Source organism: Pithys albifrons, chromosome 20 (assembly GCF_047495875.1).
Source record: "Pithys albifrons albifrons isolate INPA30051 chromosome 20, PitAlb_v1, whole genome shotgun sequence".
In the NCBI taxonomy this organism is placed as follows: domain Eukaryota; kingdom Metazoa; phylum Chordata; class Aves; order Passeriformes; family Thamnophilidae; genus Pithys; species Pithys albifrons.
The window spans coordinates 8,994,489-9,012,404 of NC_092477.1; the positions used below are offsets into that span (position 1 = coordinate 8,994,489).

A 17,916-nucleotide genomic window follows, 5' to 3' on the forward strand; every position below is an offset into this window, starting at 1 on the left:
TGAAGCTGGAGATCAGAAAAAAATTCATTCCAGAGAGAGTGCTCAGGCATTGGAATGGGCTGCCCAGAGAGGGGGTGGATTCCCCATCCCTGGAGCTTTTTAAACTGAGATTGGCCGTGGCACTGAGTGCCATGATCTGGTAAAGGGACTGGAGTTGGACCAAGGGTTGAACTTGATGATCTCGGAGGGCTTTTCCAACCCAATCCATTCCATGATTCTGTGATTTCCTGGGATGGGTCATCCCCACGTTTCCCTTTGGGGCACCAAATGAGAAAAACTTACAATTCAGGCAAAACAGCATCTCCTCTCCACTCCCCTGCCTGACACATATAGATATTTTTGGATGATGTTTGAAGTTTTCCCTTAAACAATCATTGCAAATGCATCATGTATGAGACACAGCTGCCCCAGAAAGGGTCACACTGAGCTGTACAGAATACACCCAATTACAAAAGCTGGAACTTCCCTTTTTTCCCACATTTTGGCAGTGAAAAACTTATCATAAGTCTGCATATGGTGTTAAAGGACACCATTGTACTTACAATATGCTCTGTGATAAGAATCAAACACGGGATCCAGAGGACTAAAGGAGGCTCTGAAAAACCCTTCCAATGTTGCCCCCAATCAAGGTAAAAAGGGGAAGAGGAGAAGATGTTTGCATGGGCTGAGCACAACCTTCAGCTTCCACATACTGACTTTACATTAATTTTTGGTATTGCTATTTCTGCACTACAGTGATTATCTACTTCAAGAGCACAAAAATAGCATCTTAAGTACTTAAGGGGGAGAAAAGGATGATATTTGGTTTATCAAGTGTGCCTTCTGACAGAAAATCTCCTGTTTATCAACTGATGTCTATATTCCAGTGAGAAAACCTGGCAACAATCCAGGAATATCCTTTTCCCCACTCCCTCCACAGAAAGCTAATGAGCTGCCTACATCCAACCAATTGATTAGCTGAACAGTAGCTATTAAATAGCTAAGAAATCAGCCAGAAATCAACAATATTTTGCAGTATAAGACTGAATACAGCTTAAATAATCATGTACAGTAATAAAAATTATTGCAAATGTTTTGTTTTTCAATAAAAAAAATCCCCATCTGTACATAAAGAAAGGTTTTGATGTCCAGCATGGCTTATTAGTAAACCCTCTTGCACTGTTTTTAGGGAGAAGAAAGAAAAGAAAAACTTCATCTATTATTAACATGCTGTATCTGCTAAAGAACAGCATTTTGAAAAGGGCTCTTCATTTTTTAATGTATTTAATGTGGTCACATATCAGTTTAAAGGCCTCTAAATTATCAAGATACCATCCTGAAACATCACTGGAATTAAAAGCCTTCAAGGAGTACTCTCAGGTTTATTTTTTATTTTATTTTTAAGTAACAGTGAGCAATGCAAGCTGCTCAGCTCCCTAGAAAGCATATTCACAGCCTCCTGGGGAAAAAGAAACACAGCCTGGGGAAAAAAACCACTACATCATCTTCCACCTGATGGTGCAGAACAGGGTGAGGAAGCCCTGCAGCAACTTCTCTGGGTGTTAAGCAAATCACACAGTGTCAGATAACTGTATCTTGCTGGCTGCTCTCAATAACACCACAACAACCCTCAGCAGAGATAATCTAAAATTAAAGTTTGCATGTCTGGCACTGCACATTGGGTGAGACCTTTAACAACTGGGAAAGATTTTGAATTATCATAAATAACCTCAATTTTCTTAACTTTTGGCTTCAGTTTGTACTTGAAAACTGACTGCAGCAAAATTGCTACAGGGAGAGTCTCCATCCTGGGTAATGAGGTCCCAGCAGCAGAGGAGATAACACTGACAGGTTTGTGACCTCAGCTCTTGGAGGACCCCATGTATGTTGGGTCTGAGGGACACTGTGCTGGGAGCAGCAGCTGCTGGAACACATGTTTGACTCTCCCTGCTGATCTCACCAGAGACTGAGCACATCCTTGGATCATCTTCAAGGATTTGCTCGCCTGGGTTTGGGTTTTCAATGGATCACACCCCAAAACCAGGCAGTTATTTGGAAGCTGTAAGGGAAGGATGTGTTCCATAATGAGATATTTAAATGCTTATGGAAGAGGTGTCATCATGCCCCCCAAAGGGAAGGAAATGCCTTGATTTAATATCACACAGTGCAGTTTATCAGTAACCACAAAGTAACCCTGAGGATCCCTGAGCTGCAGAATTCTGCAGAGGACAAAGTCACTCCCAGAATTGTCATAAACTGAGTACCAGGAAGCAAGAAACCATCAGGACTAACAGAACATGGCCTTGGCTTACTTTGTTCACTGACTTCTCTGGTGTTTTCACTGTCAGGTCAGCTGGTTTTCCTTTCTTTGAAGGTGTTCTCTTTATTTTCGGTGAATGAAACTTGCCCTTCAACTTCATCGTGAACGAGGAGAGATGGGAACGCTCAGAATCTGCAAAGACACAGAAATATGTTGCAGGATTAGGGTCAATTTGTTGAAACCAGGGATGCTGTGCTACAGCATTATCAGAAAGATACTTGCACCTTGTAAATTTATCGAGTGGAACAGGATAAAAAAATAAAATATTGTGGCTCTCTATTATGTTTCCAACCACAATATCACCTCCATTTTTTCCTGATTCCTCTCAGAGGAAGCAGAGGCAGAACAGGCATTGCTGCTGCTCTGTGCCTTGGAGAGAAGAGGAAAAATACCTCTCTTCAAAGCACTTATCTCCAGCAGATTCCAAAGTACTTCACAAAGGAGGTAATCTTCATCCCTCTTTTGCAGATGAGCAACTGAGTCCAGGGGATGAAGTGACTTGTTCACAGACCTCTGGGTGTGCAGGCAGGGCTCTGCCTGCTACCCAGGCTGGAAAGGAGAACACAGTCCAGGATAAAGCCCTGCCCAGGATGCTGATCTCTTGGTACCATCAATTCTGGACGTGGCTCCATGGGTAACCTGAACAAACTGCAAATGATTTCACTTCCAATGTCCCAGCAACCTGGAGAACAGAGGAACTGCTTTGATACCAGGACATCCCTCAAGGAGCTTACCTGCAGAACTGCTCAGCCCCTCTAAAAATTGTTATTTTCATGGGGTTTTGATATCTAGAAGCAGAAGTCTCAAAGGTTTGCAATCATGCCATATGCAGACTCACCGCTGAAATGTATTTTTATCTGTTTAGCCACAAAGCTAAATAAAGCCAAGCTGCCTTGTAGAGAGCAATTTAGAATGTATTTTGAGCAAAGAGCACTTTAATAAATGAAGGTCTGAATTGCTCTCTAGTGACCCAGATAATTCAACAAAGTCATTGAACTTGTCTTTAACTGCATCATCAAGAAAAATAAGCAGTTTTGCTGTATGCTTCATTTTTCCTTCTGATTATTTGGGAATTCAACTGCACTGGCTGCAGTGAGTGCAAAGGACAGCCCTGTGCATGCAGCACTGCAGCACCTCGTTAGCATGCAGGCTGCAAACAGCACAGGCTGCTGAGTCAAATTAGCACCAGGACCCAAATGCCACAGTGCACACACTGCTCCTGCACTCAGAAACTACCTAACCACAGCCAAGGGAAGGAACCTGCACTTGCCTCCCTCCCCATAAGGGTTGTCTCCCTTCAAAGGTGGTTTCCTGGCAGTGTGCTCAGACCCTGCTATGAGATGTTCCCCAGAGCCAACACTCAGGTGAGGTATGTCCTCCAGACCAAATTTTGGTGGGATCCTATGAATGGGAAGCTGCATGAGCACCAACCCTAATCTAGTCTGGCTGCAGAACTGGTCTCCACTTACAGAAGTAAATGTTTTTCAAAGTTTTCTTTGTAGCAGCAAGTCCTGCTTAGTCCACTGAGGAGGGAGGCACTAAAATCCTTGGTCACTGCAGATAAATCCAGGGATATCAGTTGGCCTCTGAAGAATCACTTACAGCAGCTGGCACCCCAACTTAGCACCGATTTACGTCAGTGCTTTACATCCACGAGGAGATCTCCAAACCTTTAAAACCCCTCTGGCTCCACAGGGTGCTGAAGGTCACCACTGAAAACAGTTCCTGGCTGCTGTCATAACGTTCTTGCACTCCTCCCCAGAAAATCACTTGTATTTATTGTGTTCACCATGTGAGAATTTCCATACATGCACGCATACAAATGCTTGCCAAGAGGAGTCATGGCTCTGAATTAATTTTTTCAGAACTGGCAAACAATTACAATAATTAATCTACAGGGAAATAATGGTAGCAGCAACAAATTGTGTCTGGCTCCTCCATGGGCTGCAGTGAGATCCAAACTGCTGGTCTCAGTAAGAAACACTCAATGCCTACAAACCCCTTGTTTGCCCATGGTGGTAACTTTGCCTTTCAGGGGCAATATTTGGAAGGGAGAAAGATTTCAGAGGACTACAATTTCCTTTTGTTCCTTGCCACCAGCTTTATCCACCTTTCTTGGGGAAGCACTCAAATGGCTGAACCATGGCGTGTGCACAGACAGGAACCTCCAAAAGGAGATGTCTTGTCAGCAGAGAAAGTTTCTTTTCTGCTGACAGCAGATCCCCTTCACCACCATCAGCCCAACCATTGCCCTTCACTCTCTTTACCTTTTGCTCACACCAAACACCAAGTCATTTGTGCACCACACTCTGAGGGAAGACAAACCCACAGAACAAGGACAGAAGCAAGTGGCTGGAGCAGAATAGGAACTTCTTAATATAGTACTAATGAAGTAAACCAGCTGACATTTGCAGAAATAATAAGTGTTATTGTTTGAACAGCCCTGCTAAGTCCTGCTTTGAAGATCACAAATTAATGCAGCTTTTTACTGCCATGGGTTTCCATCTACACCAAGCACTTTCCAGCTCTCATCTGCTCACAAGTTTCTGATGCATTTGCAGTTAAACAAATGAGTCACAAACCAATATTCTCTCACACTCAATTACACTTAGCACTTAAAATAGCGCTTTTCTTGTTGCAAGCACATTACAAACATATCGTTCTCATCCTTAAACAGGCAGGTCTTAACCTTACCCTGCAGATGGGAAGCAGACACAGAGGTGAAGCAACTCGTCTAAACAGGGCAGAGGGTGAGTCAGTGACTGCAGTGCAGCATCTCCATCACACTCAGCCCCTCTGCCCCGTCCATGCATCAGCTGTGGAGCTCCCTGATCACATTCAGTGAATGCCAACACACATTACTCGGCACAATGGGCTTTACGATTTGCAAACTGATCCATCACTCGAGCAGTATAAACACAATTTGCTTGTAATGAATCTGGATGAAGTGGTATAAAAGAGAAGTGACACTTAAGTAGAAAGGTATTCTAGCTCAGCAGTGTAAGGTACCCAGGTCTTTATGGATGAAGCCTTAAACCAAAGAGCACAGCTGAGCAGGCACTCAGCAATAGGACAGGGGGGCACGGGCTCAAGCTCTGCCAGGGGAAATTTAAGTTGGAGAGCAGAAAAAATTCTTTCCAGAGAGAGTAATCAGGCATTGGAATGGGCTGCCCAGAGAGGGGGTGGATTCCCCATCCCTGGAGCTTTTTAAACTGAGCTTGGCCGTGGCACTGAGTGCCATGATCTGGTAAAAGGACTGGAGTTGGACCAAGGGTTGGACTTGATGATCTGGGAGGTCTTTTCCAATCCAATTGATTCTATGATTCTATGACTTCCTAGACTGGTTACCACAGTGCTGGTCTGCTTTGAAGAATACATTTTCCTTACAGTATATCCCAATTTAAATATCTAACTCCCTGTGTCTGTCCAGTTAAAAAGGTTCAAACAGCACAGCATGCCTTTACTGATTAAATAATTTGATAACATACAGAAAGAGGCAGAAAACAGAGCCATGGAATGCTCAAACCACTTCTCCTGGCCCTCTGCTCCTTCCTGCCTATCTACAGTAACCAAACCCCTTAATGCAGCATTGAGGTTGTTCTGAGCTTGGGAGTCTGCCCGCTGGAAATTACTCTATCGCATTACCCTCGCCTCGGATTGATGAATAGCCAGCAGTGTTTAGCTGGAGTCTCAGCACCAGCTTTCTCAGCTTCTCTTTCTCCTCTCTGATGCACAGGAGGGTACTCTGTACTTATGTCTATGCAGTGCCCAAATATTTTTAAGATGAATGCGAATAGTCAGGGTAATAAACTCGATGGAGCGATTTCAACTGGAAGGGGAAAAAAAATCAAGTTGTATTAAAGCATTTCTGTCTCAAAGGAACCACTGATTTTCCATTTCTCTGAATGCTCTGGGGCTGCTGCACACAACTGGAAAAAAACCTCTTCAAAATGACTTTATTATAGATTTGAGTTTCTTGATTTCTGACTGGAAGCTTTACCACGTCACTGGTTTCCCAGCTAATTCCACCCCCTGACATTGCAGCTCCAGCTGTTGAGTCACAGCCCTGCTCACCTCTCAAGCTCATCTCCCTCCAGCCAGCACGTGCCTGGGGGCTGACCACACACACAACACCACAGAGCCCACCTTACACCCCTGCTCCAACCAGCCCTGCTCTCAGGTGTGGCCAGAGGGTTTTTTCGGCACCGCTCGAGCCCCCCAGGCCAGGAGAGCACAGTCAGACAGGAGTCAGACTGAAAGCTAAATCTGGGGAGGAAAGAACTGCACATTTCAAACAACAGTAGATTAAGAGGCATAAGGGAAGGCAGATAAATGAGCTTATGTGCTTGTGGGAGAAGAAACTGGGCTGCTTAGGAGAAAGCCGGCAAGTCAAAGTGCAACGTCCATCCCTGCCACAGTCAAATGGTCCCCTCCAGTTGGGTTCAAATGAACTCCAGAAAATAAGTCTAAACACGTGCAAGCTGATGGATTCCACCAACCTAACCCAGCAGCCAAGTATTTAAAGCCAAAGCGAAAGTTCAGCCTTTTTCAGAGCTCAGTCACAGCAGAATTTCCAGCTGCTGGTCCTGCTCACCAACCACATGTAACCAATACATGGGAGGCCTCAGAGATGGGAAATAACCCCCTGTCTGCTACTGGACCTCCTGGTCACGTTTTTGTCACTATGACACAGCTCAGTGGAAGGCACCAGCTGCTGGGACAGGCAATTTAACTGCTCAACTTGTCTAGTGCTTGGATCATATAAAACTGATTGAAAATAAACTTGCTTTTCATTAAAAATCCACCAACTTTAGAATACAGTACCTTTCCTTTCCTTCACCTGAAAAACTAAACCCTCCATCTTCTCTCTCTCACTCTCTACGTGTTCACACAACAAACCCTGCAGCTTTAGAGGAGGAAGAACCTTAAAAAAGGGTTATAGCTCATTTTCCAGCTTGCCCTGACTCTTGTGGCTCGTTAGAAAGAACGAAGTGGAGTCTAAAACTCTTATTCCACAAACAGTTCCTTTTTCAAAGGCCATTTGGGTCTCTGCTGGATGCACATATTTAAAAGCTATCAGATTAAAAATAACAACAGACATCTCTCCCCATGCCATAATGAAGCTATTGTGCACATTTTTAATCAACTGCTCCTGCCACTTTCGCCACGAGTCCTTTGAAGGCAGCGGTGACTTATGTAATGAGTTACACAACGATGCCCATTAAAATGGCATTTGTTCCCTTGGGCTCAGCTCCATCATTTGGGGAAGACAAAAGGCAAGTTGCAAGGCTTCAGCTAAACCCTGGCTGACAGGGACTTTAAGAGTTCTGAAGCAAAAGGCAAAAATAACGAGCTGGAGTTCCAAAGGACCTTTGCGCTGTGCTGTCTGTGCTGGGATGCAACAGTCAGCGAGAGGCTCCAGGGCTGGGGCTGGGACTCCTCCAGACCCAGCTCTGCTCTCAGAAAGGGGAGAACAGGTGATTCAGGACAGACAGATGGGCACAAGAGAGCTTACCATGAGACTCATGAAGCACAGGTCTTTCAAGATTTTATAGGAATATTGCTACAATTCCCAGCATCTTCCTTTCAGCCCTAAGGCAAGGGCTGTATCTGCTCCACACCTGTAAATACACAGATCTGGGGCCTGTGCCCTGGCTGAAGCTTCTGGGCTCTGCTGCAATGTAAACATTAAAGCCATAGAGACCGACAGAAATCCAAGCCTTTGAGCTTCCAGGAAACTCAAACAGCCTCTCCCAACAGCCAAGTTCCTCCAGAGGAGTTGGCAGAGCTGGCACAGGAGGCCCATGGGCTGTGGGCAACACAAAGCTGCTGCAGGGGCACTTGTAAAATTAATTTTTAATAATGTTGTGGTAGAGGGCAGCTCTGCCTGCCTTGTGACAAAACATTCGAGCTCCTCGGTGTGTAGCTGTGAGGATGAAGAGGAAGCACTGGGTTTTAAAGAGGGCTGAAGAGACAGATGAGGAGAACCCCAGCTCCTCCTCCATCCTTTCACACCTGCAATGTGTCACTCAGCTCTCACAGCACACAGCAAACAGCCTTAGCTGCACTTCACGCCCTCTTTCTCCAGAAGTCCTGAGGATGTTCAGAAGCCTAAAAATGCTGATGGGCAGGATCTGTGCGATGCTGCATGTTCCCAAAAGGATGAACTGGAATCCCGAGTACAGCAAAGACAGAATGTGACAGAACAGAATTAAAATATGCCTTTTAAACACATCAGCTGCTGCAACACAAGTCCTACAAAAGCTTCAGACCCACCACTTCCAGCTCCTTGAGTTTACTTTTCTCAACTTTGCCACCACCTCCAGAGACTAAAGCAAAGGGAATTTATTTAGAAAGAAAAAAAGACCCGGTAGGGGACCCGGAAAGGGAAAAAAAAAGGGAGGGTCTGGTGTCAATCAGGAAGTTTGCCCACCCTAACCTTTGTCCCTTAGGTGGAGTTGTTTGTAAGCTGCTCCAAGTCCCTCTCCAGGGAGTCCAATTGCTCGGAGAGGTGCCAGGTTTTAGAGGAAAACGATGGAGGAAAGGCAGCTCGAGAATCAAACAATCATTCTTGAGTGCTAAAGAAACTTTTCCTCCACCATCACGTCACCTTCGAAGCAGCCAATTTGGGGAGCAGAAAGACCGACTGCCCTTCTTCTTTTTTGGCAACATTACAGTGAGTGAGCATAAAGCAGGGAGCATTAATGATGTGCAATGACAGCACACAAACTTCTCTGGAAAAGGGAGGCTCAGTTCCCTCTCAGCTGGCCAGGCAATGCTCACTGACTCACAGGCTTCATTATTTTTATGCCGCCCTCTGGGGCCTCCAGAGGAAGCAAAACATTTTTATTTGTCAGAGAGCACATTTTTATTTTGATTTTTTTTTCTTTCTAAGCAACCATGAATGAAGCATCGCCAGCTGCAGCAACCTCATGTGGAAAGAGCTCGCAGTGTTTGCAAGGGAATTGGAAGGCTCAGAGGGCAACTTATCAATTCAGCCACGTCTCCCGACTGCACTGAAAAGGACTGGGTCAGTCAACAACATTAATTTTATGGTGCATTAACTACAGCTCTTCTTCCTTCCAGTATCGTATCTGGAAGCAAATCTTGAGACTGCAAGGAAGAGAAGATGCACAAGATCAAGTAGCAAGTTCAGAGCAGCTGACCAGGTTCCCTCGTTCTTTTCACCTGCAGTATTTCAGAAGAGGGGAATCACATAAAGCAGGAATCCTTTAGCTGCTGCAAACTGCAGCAATATCATAGGGAAAGGGGAAAAAAAGGCAAAAATGTACAATTAACTGAACAAGGAGGGATTTAACAGAGCAAAACTCTGCTAGCCAAGTTCAGTGTATCCTGCAGCACACCAAAGCTGGCTTTGAGACTTCTTTTTGAAATAGATACTGTAATTTATTGATAAGCAGCAGCAGCAGACGGGCCTTTTGGTCTGTTTTATCAGAAAGAAAGCTGCCCCAGCAGATTGGTGCCATATCAACTCGCAAGCAGAAACGCCGCCGTTCCCCGAATCACCCGCAAACCTTTGTGCAGCATCTGGTGAGTCTCTGGTAATTTCCCATTTAAGTACTGATTTTGCACAGCCCTGCAACCCCCAGAGAACTAATGGGATTACAAAACTGGTAACACGACTCGTAACTCCCACCCCCTGAGCCAGCAGCACTAGAACAACAAGAGGCTCAAGTGGCCTCCAACACCAACATGAATGCCCTGGTCCGTGCCCACCCTGCCCTACACGTGGAAACCCACAGGAATGTTAATAAACACTGCATTTTAAATGGCAAAAAATCATTCACCTACAAGGCATAACACCTGCATTACGTCAGCAAACTGAACACAGAAATTGCAGTGGTGGTGAGGGAATCTGTTGAAGCTGTTCACCAAACATGACTTAATATGGGGTCCGTGGGCATCCCCACTCGTCTGGCAGCTTTTGGAGAATATGGTCATGACAGTGATTCAGGCATCTAAAAATAAAGCCCTGCAGGCACAAGTATGTGTGAGCTCTACCTGAGTCACCCCAGGCTGTGGGGAGCATGTGAGCCAAAGCTCATCTGTTTCACTGCCATGGCCAAGCAAAACCCCTCCTCACTGAGCTCCACTTGAACTCCTTCTCCCCTCCCCTCATTTTCTCAAGCACATTTAGACTCTTTCCACGTTGAAAAACCTCTGCTAGGCCTGGGTTTCAGCCGTTCGGCTGTCAGCTTTGAAACTCAGACCTGAAAGATTATAACCCAATGTTGCTGAGGCTGTTTATCCATCTCCAAGGTGACGGGATGTCGTCACTGCCACTCGGCAGGACACCGAGCAGAAATGCATCATTTCAGTTGCTTCAGGGAAAAGCCTAATTGCTCACAACCTGCCTGCAGGTTCAACAGCTGACAAGCAAGGTTGTAAATGGAGCCTTGACTTTTTGTCTGCCCCACAGCACTAGCTCTGAATGGGAAAAACTCAGCCCTCTTTCATCCTTGGAGAGTAACCTCAGCTCTCATGGAAAAAAAAAAAAAGAAGCTGGCTCAGATCTGCCTGACACAATTTCCAGTTGCTTTGGACATTACTAATTATAGTCATCTTTATTTTTGACCTCTGATTACAGACTCTTTGCACATTCAGCCTGAATGGCAAAGCTAACCCCTCTTTTCTAGTAGGCTTGGGAGGAACCTTCTACCCTGCCCAAAAGCCACCGGCCACACTCACATGAGCACAAGGAATAAGATCAAAACATGGAAAGCATTTGCTTAAACATGCTCGGTTTTATTTCCTTCTTTAGGAAGTGCCATAGATCAAGGGCAAGAGGCCAGGTGAGAGTGTGATGTAAGCTCTTTTCCATGCAGGTTGTGAGATGAGCACTGCTGAGCCTCCCTGCTCACTGTTCTGACTAGCACTGTGTCCTCGGGGCTCAGATGCTGAAAAGCAGATATTCAGTTCAGTGAGATTAAACATGTCTGCACAACTCCAGTGCACTGTGCTGGGGGCTCACATCTCTGCAAGAGAGACAAAAAGGAGTTTCAGGAACCAGGCCAGCACTATCTCCTAAAGGCACTGCCACACCAGTGTAAACTTCCCTAATAATGCTTACTCAATACAACAAGGCATCACAGGAGGGCTCTGCAATTCCCTCAGCTTTGATGTACTGCTCTCCTGCTGCCCCAGAGGACCAGCTCTCTGTCTCCACACACACAGACAAGTGTGTGTGTGCAAAGGGATAGAACAGCACTGCAGGTGTGATTTCTGATGGCATCAGATCCGAAGCTGCTTTTACATGGTTGTTGTGCTGTTCCTGTGAAGGGTTAAAAAGCTGCAGGTCATACCCTCAATTCCATAATACTCTGCTCTACACCTGATAGGATCTGCAACCAAACCACCAGCTTTACTGCCTTGCCCACAGGCAGTAGGAAATTTTAGTCTTTCATAAGCACCATTTGAAACATCAGCGCCTCCAGCAAGGGGAAACTGAGATGTTAATTGAAGTGAACAGCCCAGGAGGAGCTCCCCCTTCCTCAGCTGTAGGATTAACACATCCCCAGAAACAGGAGGTGGCTCAGGGAGTCTAAGTGGGATGTCTCTTTCACTCTCCTGCACGTAAACATTAAAAGTTACTTTAGCAGTAAACAATCATTTGTGACAAGTTTCTATTTTCTCCTGTCTCCTCATGCCTGAACTAAAATCGCCTACAGAAAAGAGGCTTCAAGGCGAAGGCAACTGCCACAAACACCTGCAGTTCTCCTCAGTCTTTCTGGAAAATCTTGACCTTAAAACAAACAAAAACACTTTTAAAAAGATACAGAAGACTGAACTACAGAAGCAAAGCCCAGCAGAGCTGTACAAGCATCAGCAGCAACACGGGGGGAGTCTGAAGGAATCCATCCCATCTCTGACTCCACTGAGCCTACTGAGGACTTAAAGTTTCAGTAATAGGGAAACAATCTCTAGAATTTTACTTGTTAATTTAATGCTGAAGAAAAATCAGCTATTTCCCAGCACTTCGGAATATCATGTAGCCCAATGCAGCGACAAGTTTGAAAACCCACTTAACAAGGGGACACCTGAGCCTGATTTCTTTGGTGCTTCACTCTTTGCTGTTATGCAAAGTTATTTCTTGTATCACCCTGGCTATCTGCATTTAACGGATACCGTTATCTTCAATGGAAACTACCAAAAGTGAGCCCTGCTAAGAATCAGTTTTAATTTTTCCATGACCTTCCAGTTTGCTCATGCAGGAAGCTGCCTGTGTTTCAAGAAGAAACACCTTCATTACTAATATACAACAACCTGACAGCTAAAGAGAACTAAGCTGAGGCTGGATTTCACCAAAACCAAAGCTGCACCTCAGCTCAGCATCTCTTTATAATCCTGCTGAACCTATTCTTCTATCACAGAATAAACTTTGAATTAACAGTGAGGATTTTACCAACAGCCCATATCCCATATCCCATCCCATGCAGAACATAACATCAGGCTTTAAAAGTGAGATGATATCATGGAATCACAGAATTGATTAGGTTGGAAAAGACCTCTGAGATCATCAAGTCCAACCCTTGATCCAACCCTACTGTGATCACCAGCCCAGGGCACGGAGTTCTGTGATCTTTCAACTAACAAACCAGTACCTATAATGTTGAAAACACAGAACTGACTTTGTACATATGAAGGACCTCAGCAAACATCTGCTCCCCACAAGGGCAACTCTCCCAGATGCCCTGCACAACTTCACAGGATTTCCAGTCTGTGCTTGGACTTCATTTATTTCAGTACATGTTTTTGGGAAACTTCCCTTTCCTTTCTACCCTGTTTACAAATTTACACAGCAAATTCACTTTGCTTCCCTTCCCAAACAAACACGTAAGTTCTGCCTTTTTAATCCTCTGTGTGCTCATGAACTCTGAAGCTCAGCAAATAAACTCTGAGCTGCATCTACTTCTAAACTGCTGGTTTCTGTAGGGGAATGACAGATGGAAGAGAGCTCTCCTGCTTCATTTTTGGCAACTCTGCAGGCAGAATCTGAATACACTGCACGTGCCCTCATTCCTCATTAACTTGAGAGCCAGTTATGGACCTACAGCAAAGAGGGCAAAACTGGAAGATGTCTCAAAAGAAATCTTGGAAAAAAACATTTGATTTGGAAAAAGCTGCTTCATTAAACTGTGTTGAAGCTCCTGAGTGCCTCTGCCAAAGGCTCCTGCAGGCTATATGGCTTTAACCAGTATCATTTCCATGTCTATCTTGATATTACACACAAGCCGTAGGTACAAAACACCCATAACGGTTTGATTGCTGCTGTTTGATTAAAAACAGGGCTATATATAGCAGGCAGATAATCATGAAATTGAACCCACTCATTCTGGAACTTTGAAAGATGCCCCTCACAGAAGATATCTGCAACAGGGATTCAAATCCCTTCTAGAAGAGAATTAAAAGAACCAAAAACTTCAATACAGTCAAATTAATTTATGATTTGCTGGCAGAGAGCAGAGAGGGTGAAGAGCTGAGCTGGTTTTCTGGCAGATGTACAAATCTATACTTTTAGGGAGATCACTTGAAACTATAACAAATCAGAGTTTATCAGGATAAAATGGGCAACATTCAAAGTCACAAGAATCTTATAGCTCAGACTTTGTAATGAGAGGGCTTTTGCATCCAGGAAAGTTAATTCAAATCAAGATGAAGGTTGGAAACTCACACACATTATTGCTCCCTATACAGTTTTACTTTGGAATATGACTGTTCACTTGCAAAATGGATTTAGGTACTTAGAAGGCAAAAGGGGAGTATTTAGAGAGAATTCTCATGTATATGGGAAGTTGTTTCTCAAAGATAAAAAAATAATATCTAGCTTTGTTGAACAGAATTAGATAACAAATCTCAAAGGAAGAGATTTTTCTTGTAGGAATTGTCATTTTTTATTTAAGGAACACTCCTGTGCTGCTGTAAGGAACCAGGACAACACAACCTTTGCTTTCTATTGCAAAGTAGAAATCCCCATTTTGTGCTTTCAAGAATTGGGTCTTCATTTGCAAAGAGGTGGCAGCTCCACTAAAACACTTTGCCACACAGGAACCCAGTGGAAGGGCAGTCAGCTCCAGGCCTAACAGCAAAGCCTGGGCTTACATTTAAACAATGGTCTAAACAAAGCCTGACCCAGCCCCAAACAGGCACCTGGTTTGCACATGGGGATTTGCAGGATGTTTCTTTTGCCCCTTTAAGGTCAGAACTGCCATTTCTGTGCCTCCAAAATGGCTGTGATGGTTTCTCACTTCACATAGCCAGAAATTAATGGCACAAATGGGTAAGAGGTGGGGATTCAAAGGGCACTTCAGGCACACAAAGATGCAAAAACATGTCAGTGTTGGCAGAGGAGCCACCTGGGTGATGGCAACTCAACTTCACGTCTCTGTGAGTGTCTTTAAGGGACAGACTGTGATCCTGAAGCCACACAATATTCCTATAATGGGTTTCTAACAGGCTGCCAGTCACAGCCAGCACATAATAAACAGTTGGGCAAAGCTGTCCAAGCAATAAGAAGGTTACTGTGAAAGAAATGACCAACCTTCCCAGCAAATGACCCAGCACAACCAACCTCACCAGCCTCAACAAGCTCTCAGATTGAACAGTACAAATACTCACAGTCACTTTCAACATTTCAGACCAGGAAACTGTTCCCTCATATTCTTAATTACCTCCCACAGCAAGACAGACAGGGATTTGGAGCCTCCATAAATCCTCAGTAGCAGGGAAATCAACCCATTAATTTTCTAACATTAAGTCTACCAGGTTTATTTTATAAAATTACAAGCCAAACCAGAGTCCAGTAATGAGATGATCTATTTGGAAATAATATTTTGCTTGGAGGGAAAAAAAGAAACCCTGTTTTCTTCTATAATACCCATAAATCACTGTATTTACAGACTACAGCCTGGGGATTCAGGGCCAAGCCAGTGATAGGATTTCTCTGCTGTTTGCACCGTGTCAGCATCTGCTCTCTTCATGTGAAAACAAAGAGCTGCCCAAGGAGATTAAAGCACTTTCACAGCCTGAACCACCCAGGTCCCAAAGAGTGTGCCTAGTTCAGCTCATTAGGAGCAGACTACACTTTGCATTTCCTACCATTTTAGTATTGTAAGTGTTTTAATGAATATATGATAAACACTGGGAAGGCAGCTCTTGTTCAACTTCAAACAAATATGAACCACTGCTTTATTACAAAAGTGGAAGTCAAATGCTCTAAGGCTTCTTTCAGAAAAGGATCATGGGCATAAAAAAGATGAACACCAATAAATAGTCAAAAGTATGCCCTCCTCTCCTCTTTTCCTACTGTTCAATTACACTTGGTTGTAATAATAGACATGGTTTATTAAAGGATTTTCACGTACCTAAGGAGCCAAGGCTGGCAGTGATTTTATTTATTTATTTAAATAAACATTTTACTCCTTTATATACATATTGCTTTAAAAGAGAAGCTCTGAAAAACACCAAAACCAATCATCTCCAGGGTAAAAGCCAACAGCCAAACAGGAGGAAAAATATAGCAGAAAGAAATTATATCCCAGAAATAGGAGCAAACAACATGGATTTCAAAGCATGCTGGGGGCCATGGAGAGCCCACTTATTCCAGATAAGATTTCAGACTGAATTTTGGAGGTCTAATCTGAAATACAGAAAGTCATAATATTCCTGGGGGTAAGGAGCTCCAGAGAGCATCACTGTTACAGGAGGAGGTTTCTCCTGCCCAATTACCACCACTCTAACTTGAATTCACACCTTCTGGTTGTGTATTAACACAACAATCCTGTACTATATTGACCTCAGTCTAACATTTTATCTTCACAGAAGAAGAGACCAGAAAGAGAATTTCAGAGTTCAGGCCAATTCTCTTGCTGTATCACACAAAAGGTCACCCACTGGGACCTGAGCAACGTAAGGAAAACCAAAACAAGGAAACAAAGCAAACCAGGAAAAATCCTTACACAAAAAAGGAAAATCTTTGAAATCATCAGTCCACCCACTTAAGGGCTGTTAATTCATAATGACCCGGATACTTACAACTACTTCTAAATTTTCAACATGTGTAATTTTATTTAAAAAACAGCCTCTACATCTGAATTTCTGAGCAAGAGCACAGATGTACACAACGCTTTGCATGCTGAAGACGTGGCTTTATAGTGGCTGAAATTTCACATGTGCCCATCTTTTCAATGGCAAATCCGTTCTGACACTGCTCATTGTTCCAGCACCCAAAGAATACAGACACAGCCCCTGCCATGGGAGTTCTGGAGCACCCAGGCTCTGGCAGAGGCTGCAGACAGGAGGGGAAAAGAGGCCACTCGGCCATCACTCAGACTCTCTTTAATCAGGTTGAAACGCTTTGCTGCAGAGGGGGGTTCAGCCTCTCCAATCCACACTCCCATTGCTCACGCTGCTTTCTTAATTAGCAGCAAGTGGACAACAGCTGTCAGCAGCCTGGAGGCCAGAGAGTTATCAGCAAAAATGGGGATGTGTTAAGGACAGAGGCAGAGGGGCAGCCAAGAGATCCATCCCCAGTCAACATGGTACAGACCCATGGAATGGTTTGGGTTGGGAAGGACCATCTCATTCCAACTCCCTCCACAAGGACAGGACCCTGACAGGAGAATCACAGAAACACAGAATGGATTGGGTTGGGAAAGACCTCCGAGATCATCAAGTCCAACCCTTGGTCCAACTCCAGTCCCTTTACCAGATCATGGCACTCAGTGCCACAGCCAAGCTCAGTTGAAACTCCTCCAGGGATGGGGAATCCACCCCCTCTCTGGGCAGCCCATTCCAATGCCTGAGCACTCTCTCTGCAAAGAATTTTTTTCTGATCTCCAACTTAAATTTCCCCTGGCAGAGCTTAAGCCCGTGCCCCCTTGTCCTATTGCTGACTGCTCTTCCTGCTGGCTTTAGTCTGGTTTTTTTAACATATGACTAATTGCAATTCAGTTTTTTAAAAATTTATTATTTTTTTTAGCATTCCCGTAACAGGAAAATTTAAATTGAGAATAGAAGGAAACAGGAAGGCCATCCCAATGTCTTGATGAAAACACAGGAGGGTCATCTCAAAGGCACAGCAGAATAAAGTCTTCAAGATTGTTATGGAGGTTTCAAGCATAAAAGGAGAGAGCAAGGAGGAGAGATGTTTCACTTAAACAGCAGAGAGAAACTCTAGCAGAAGATAAAACTTAATCAGAGCCAACTAGAAGCCCTAACCTCAAACAGCACAAAAGAAAAAACCTCTACTCAGTCATTATTATTTGTGTTAAATCCTAAGAGACCAGGTCATTGTCCATGAACTTATTGCACCACATATTAGACCAGTGTGGGTCAAAAATTTCTGTCCCAAAGCATCAGCGATGCCCTTTGGTCAAGCCATGTGCTTATCACACAAGACACTCCCTGGATGATCAAGAAATAAAGGAATTGCTTCCCTGCTGGATGCCCTGATTACTGTCACTTGTGGCAATGGGGAACTCAATGCAACTGGAAGCAATGAAATCTACCATTAAAATCCCCACTGCCCATTTGGTGACAAACTGTCAACACTCCAACTTCTTCAAAAAAGCCACACTTCTTTTGAATTTGGCTTTAAC

At 44.2% G+C, this 17,916-nt stretch overlaps 1 protein-coding gene across 6 annotated transcripts in view; it reads right to left on the reverse strand.

Moving 5' to 3' along the window:
- RAPGEF1 (Rap guanine nucleotide exchange factor 1) overlaps positions 1–17,916 on the reverse strand; it is an 86,402-nt gene that overhangs the window by 52,316 nt on the left and 16,170 nt on the right. For all 6 annotated transcript variants that reach the window (XM_071574267.1, XM_071574266.1, XM_071574265.1 and 3 more), the window contains exon 2: positions 2,292–2,431. In XM_071574267.1, coding sequence (XP_071430368.1) covers positions 2,292–2,431 — 140 coding nt within the window. The remainder of the gene's footprint in view (positions 1–2,291; positions 2,432–17,916) is intronic.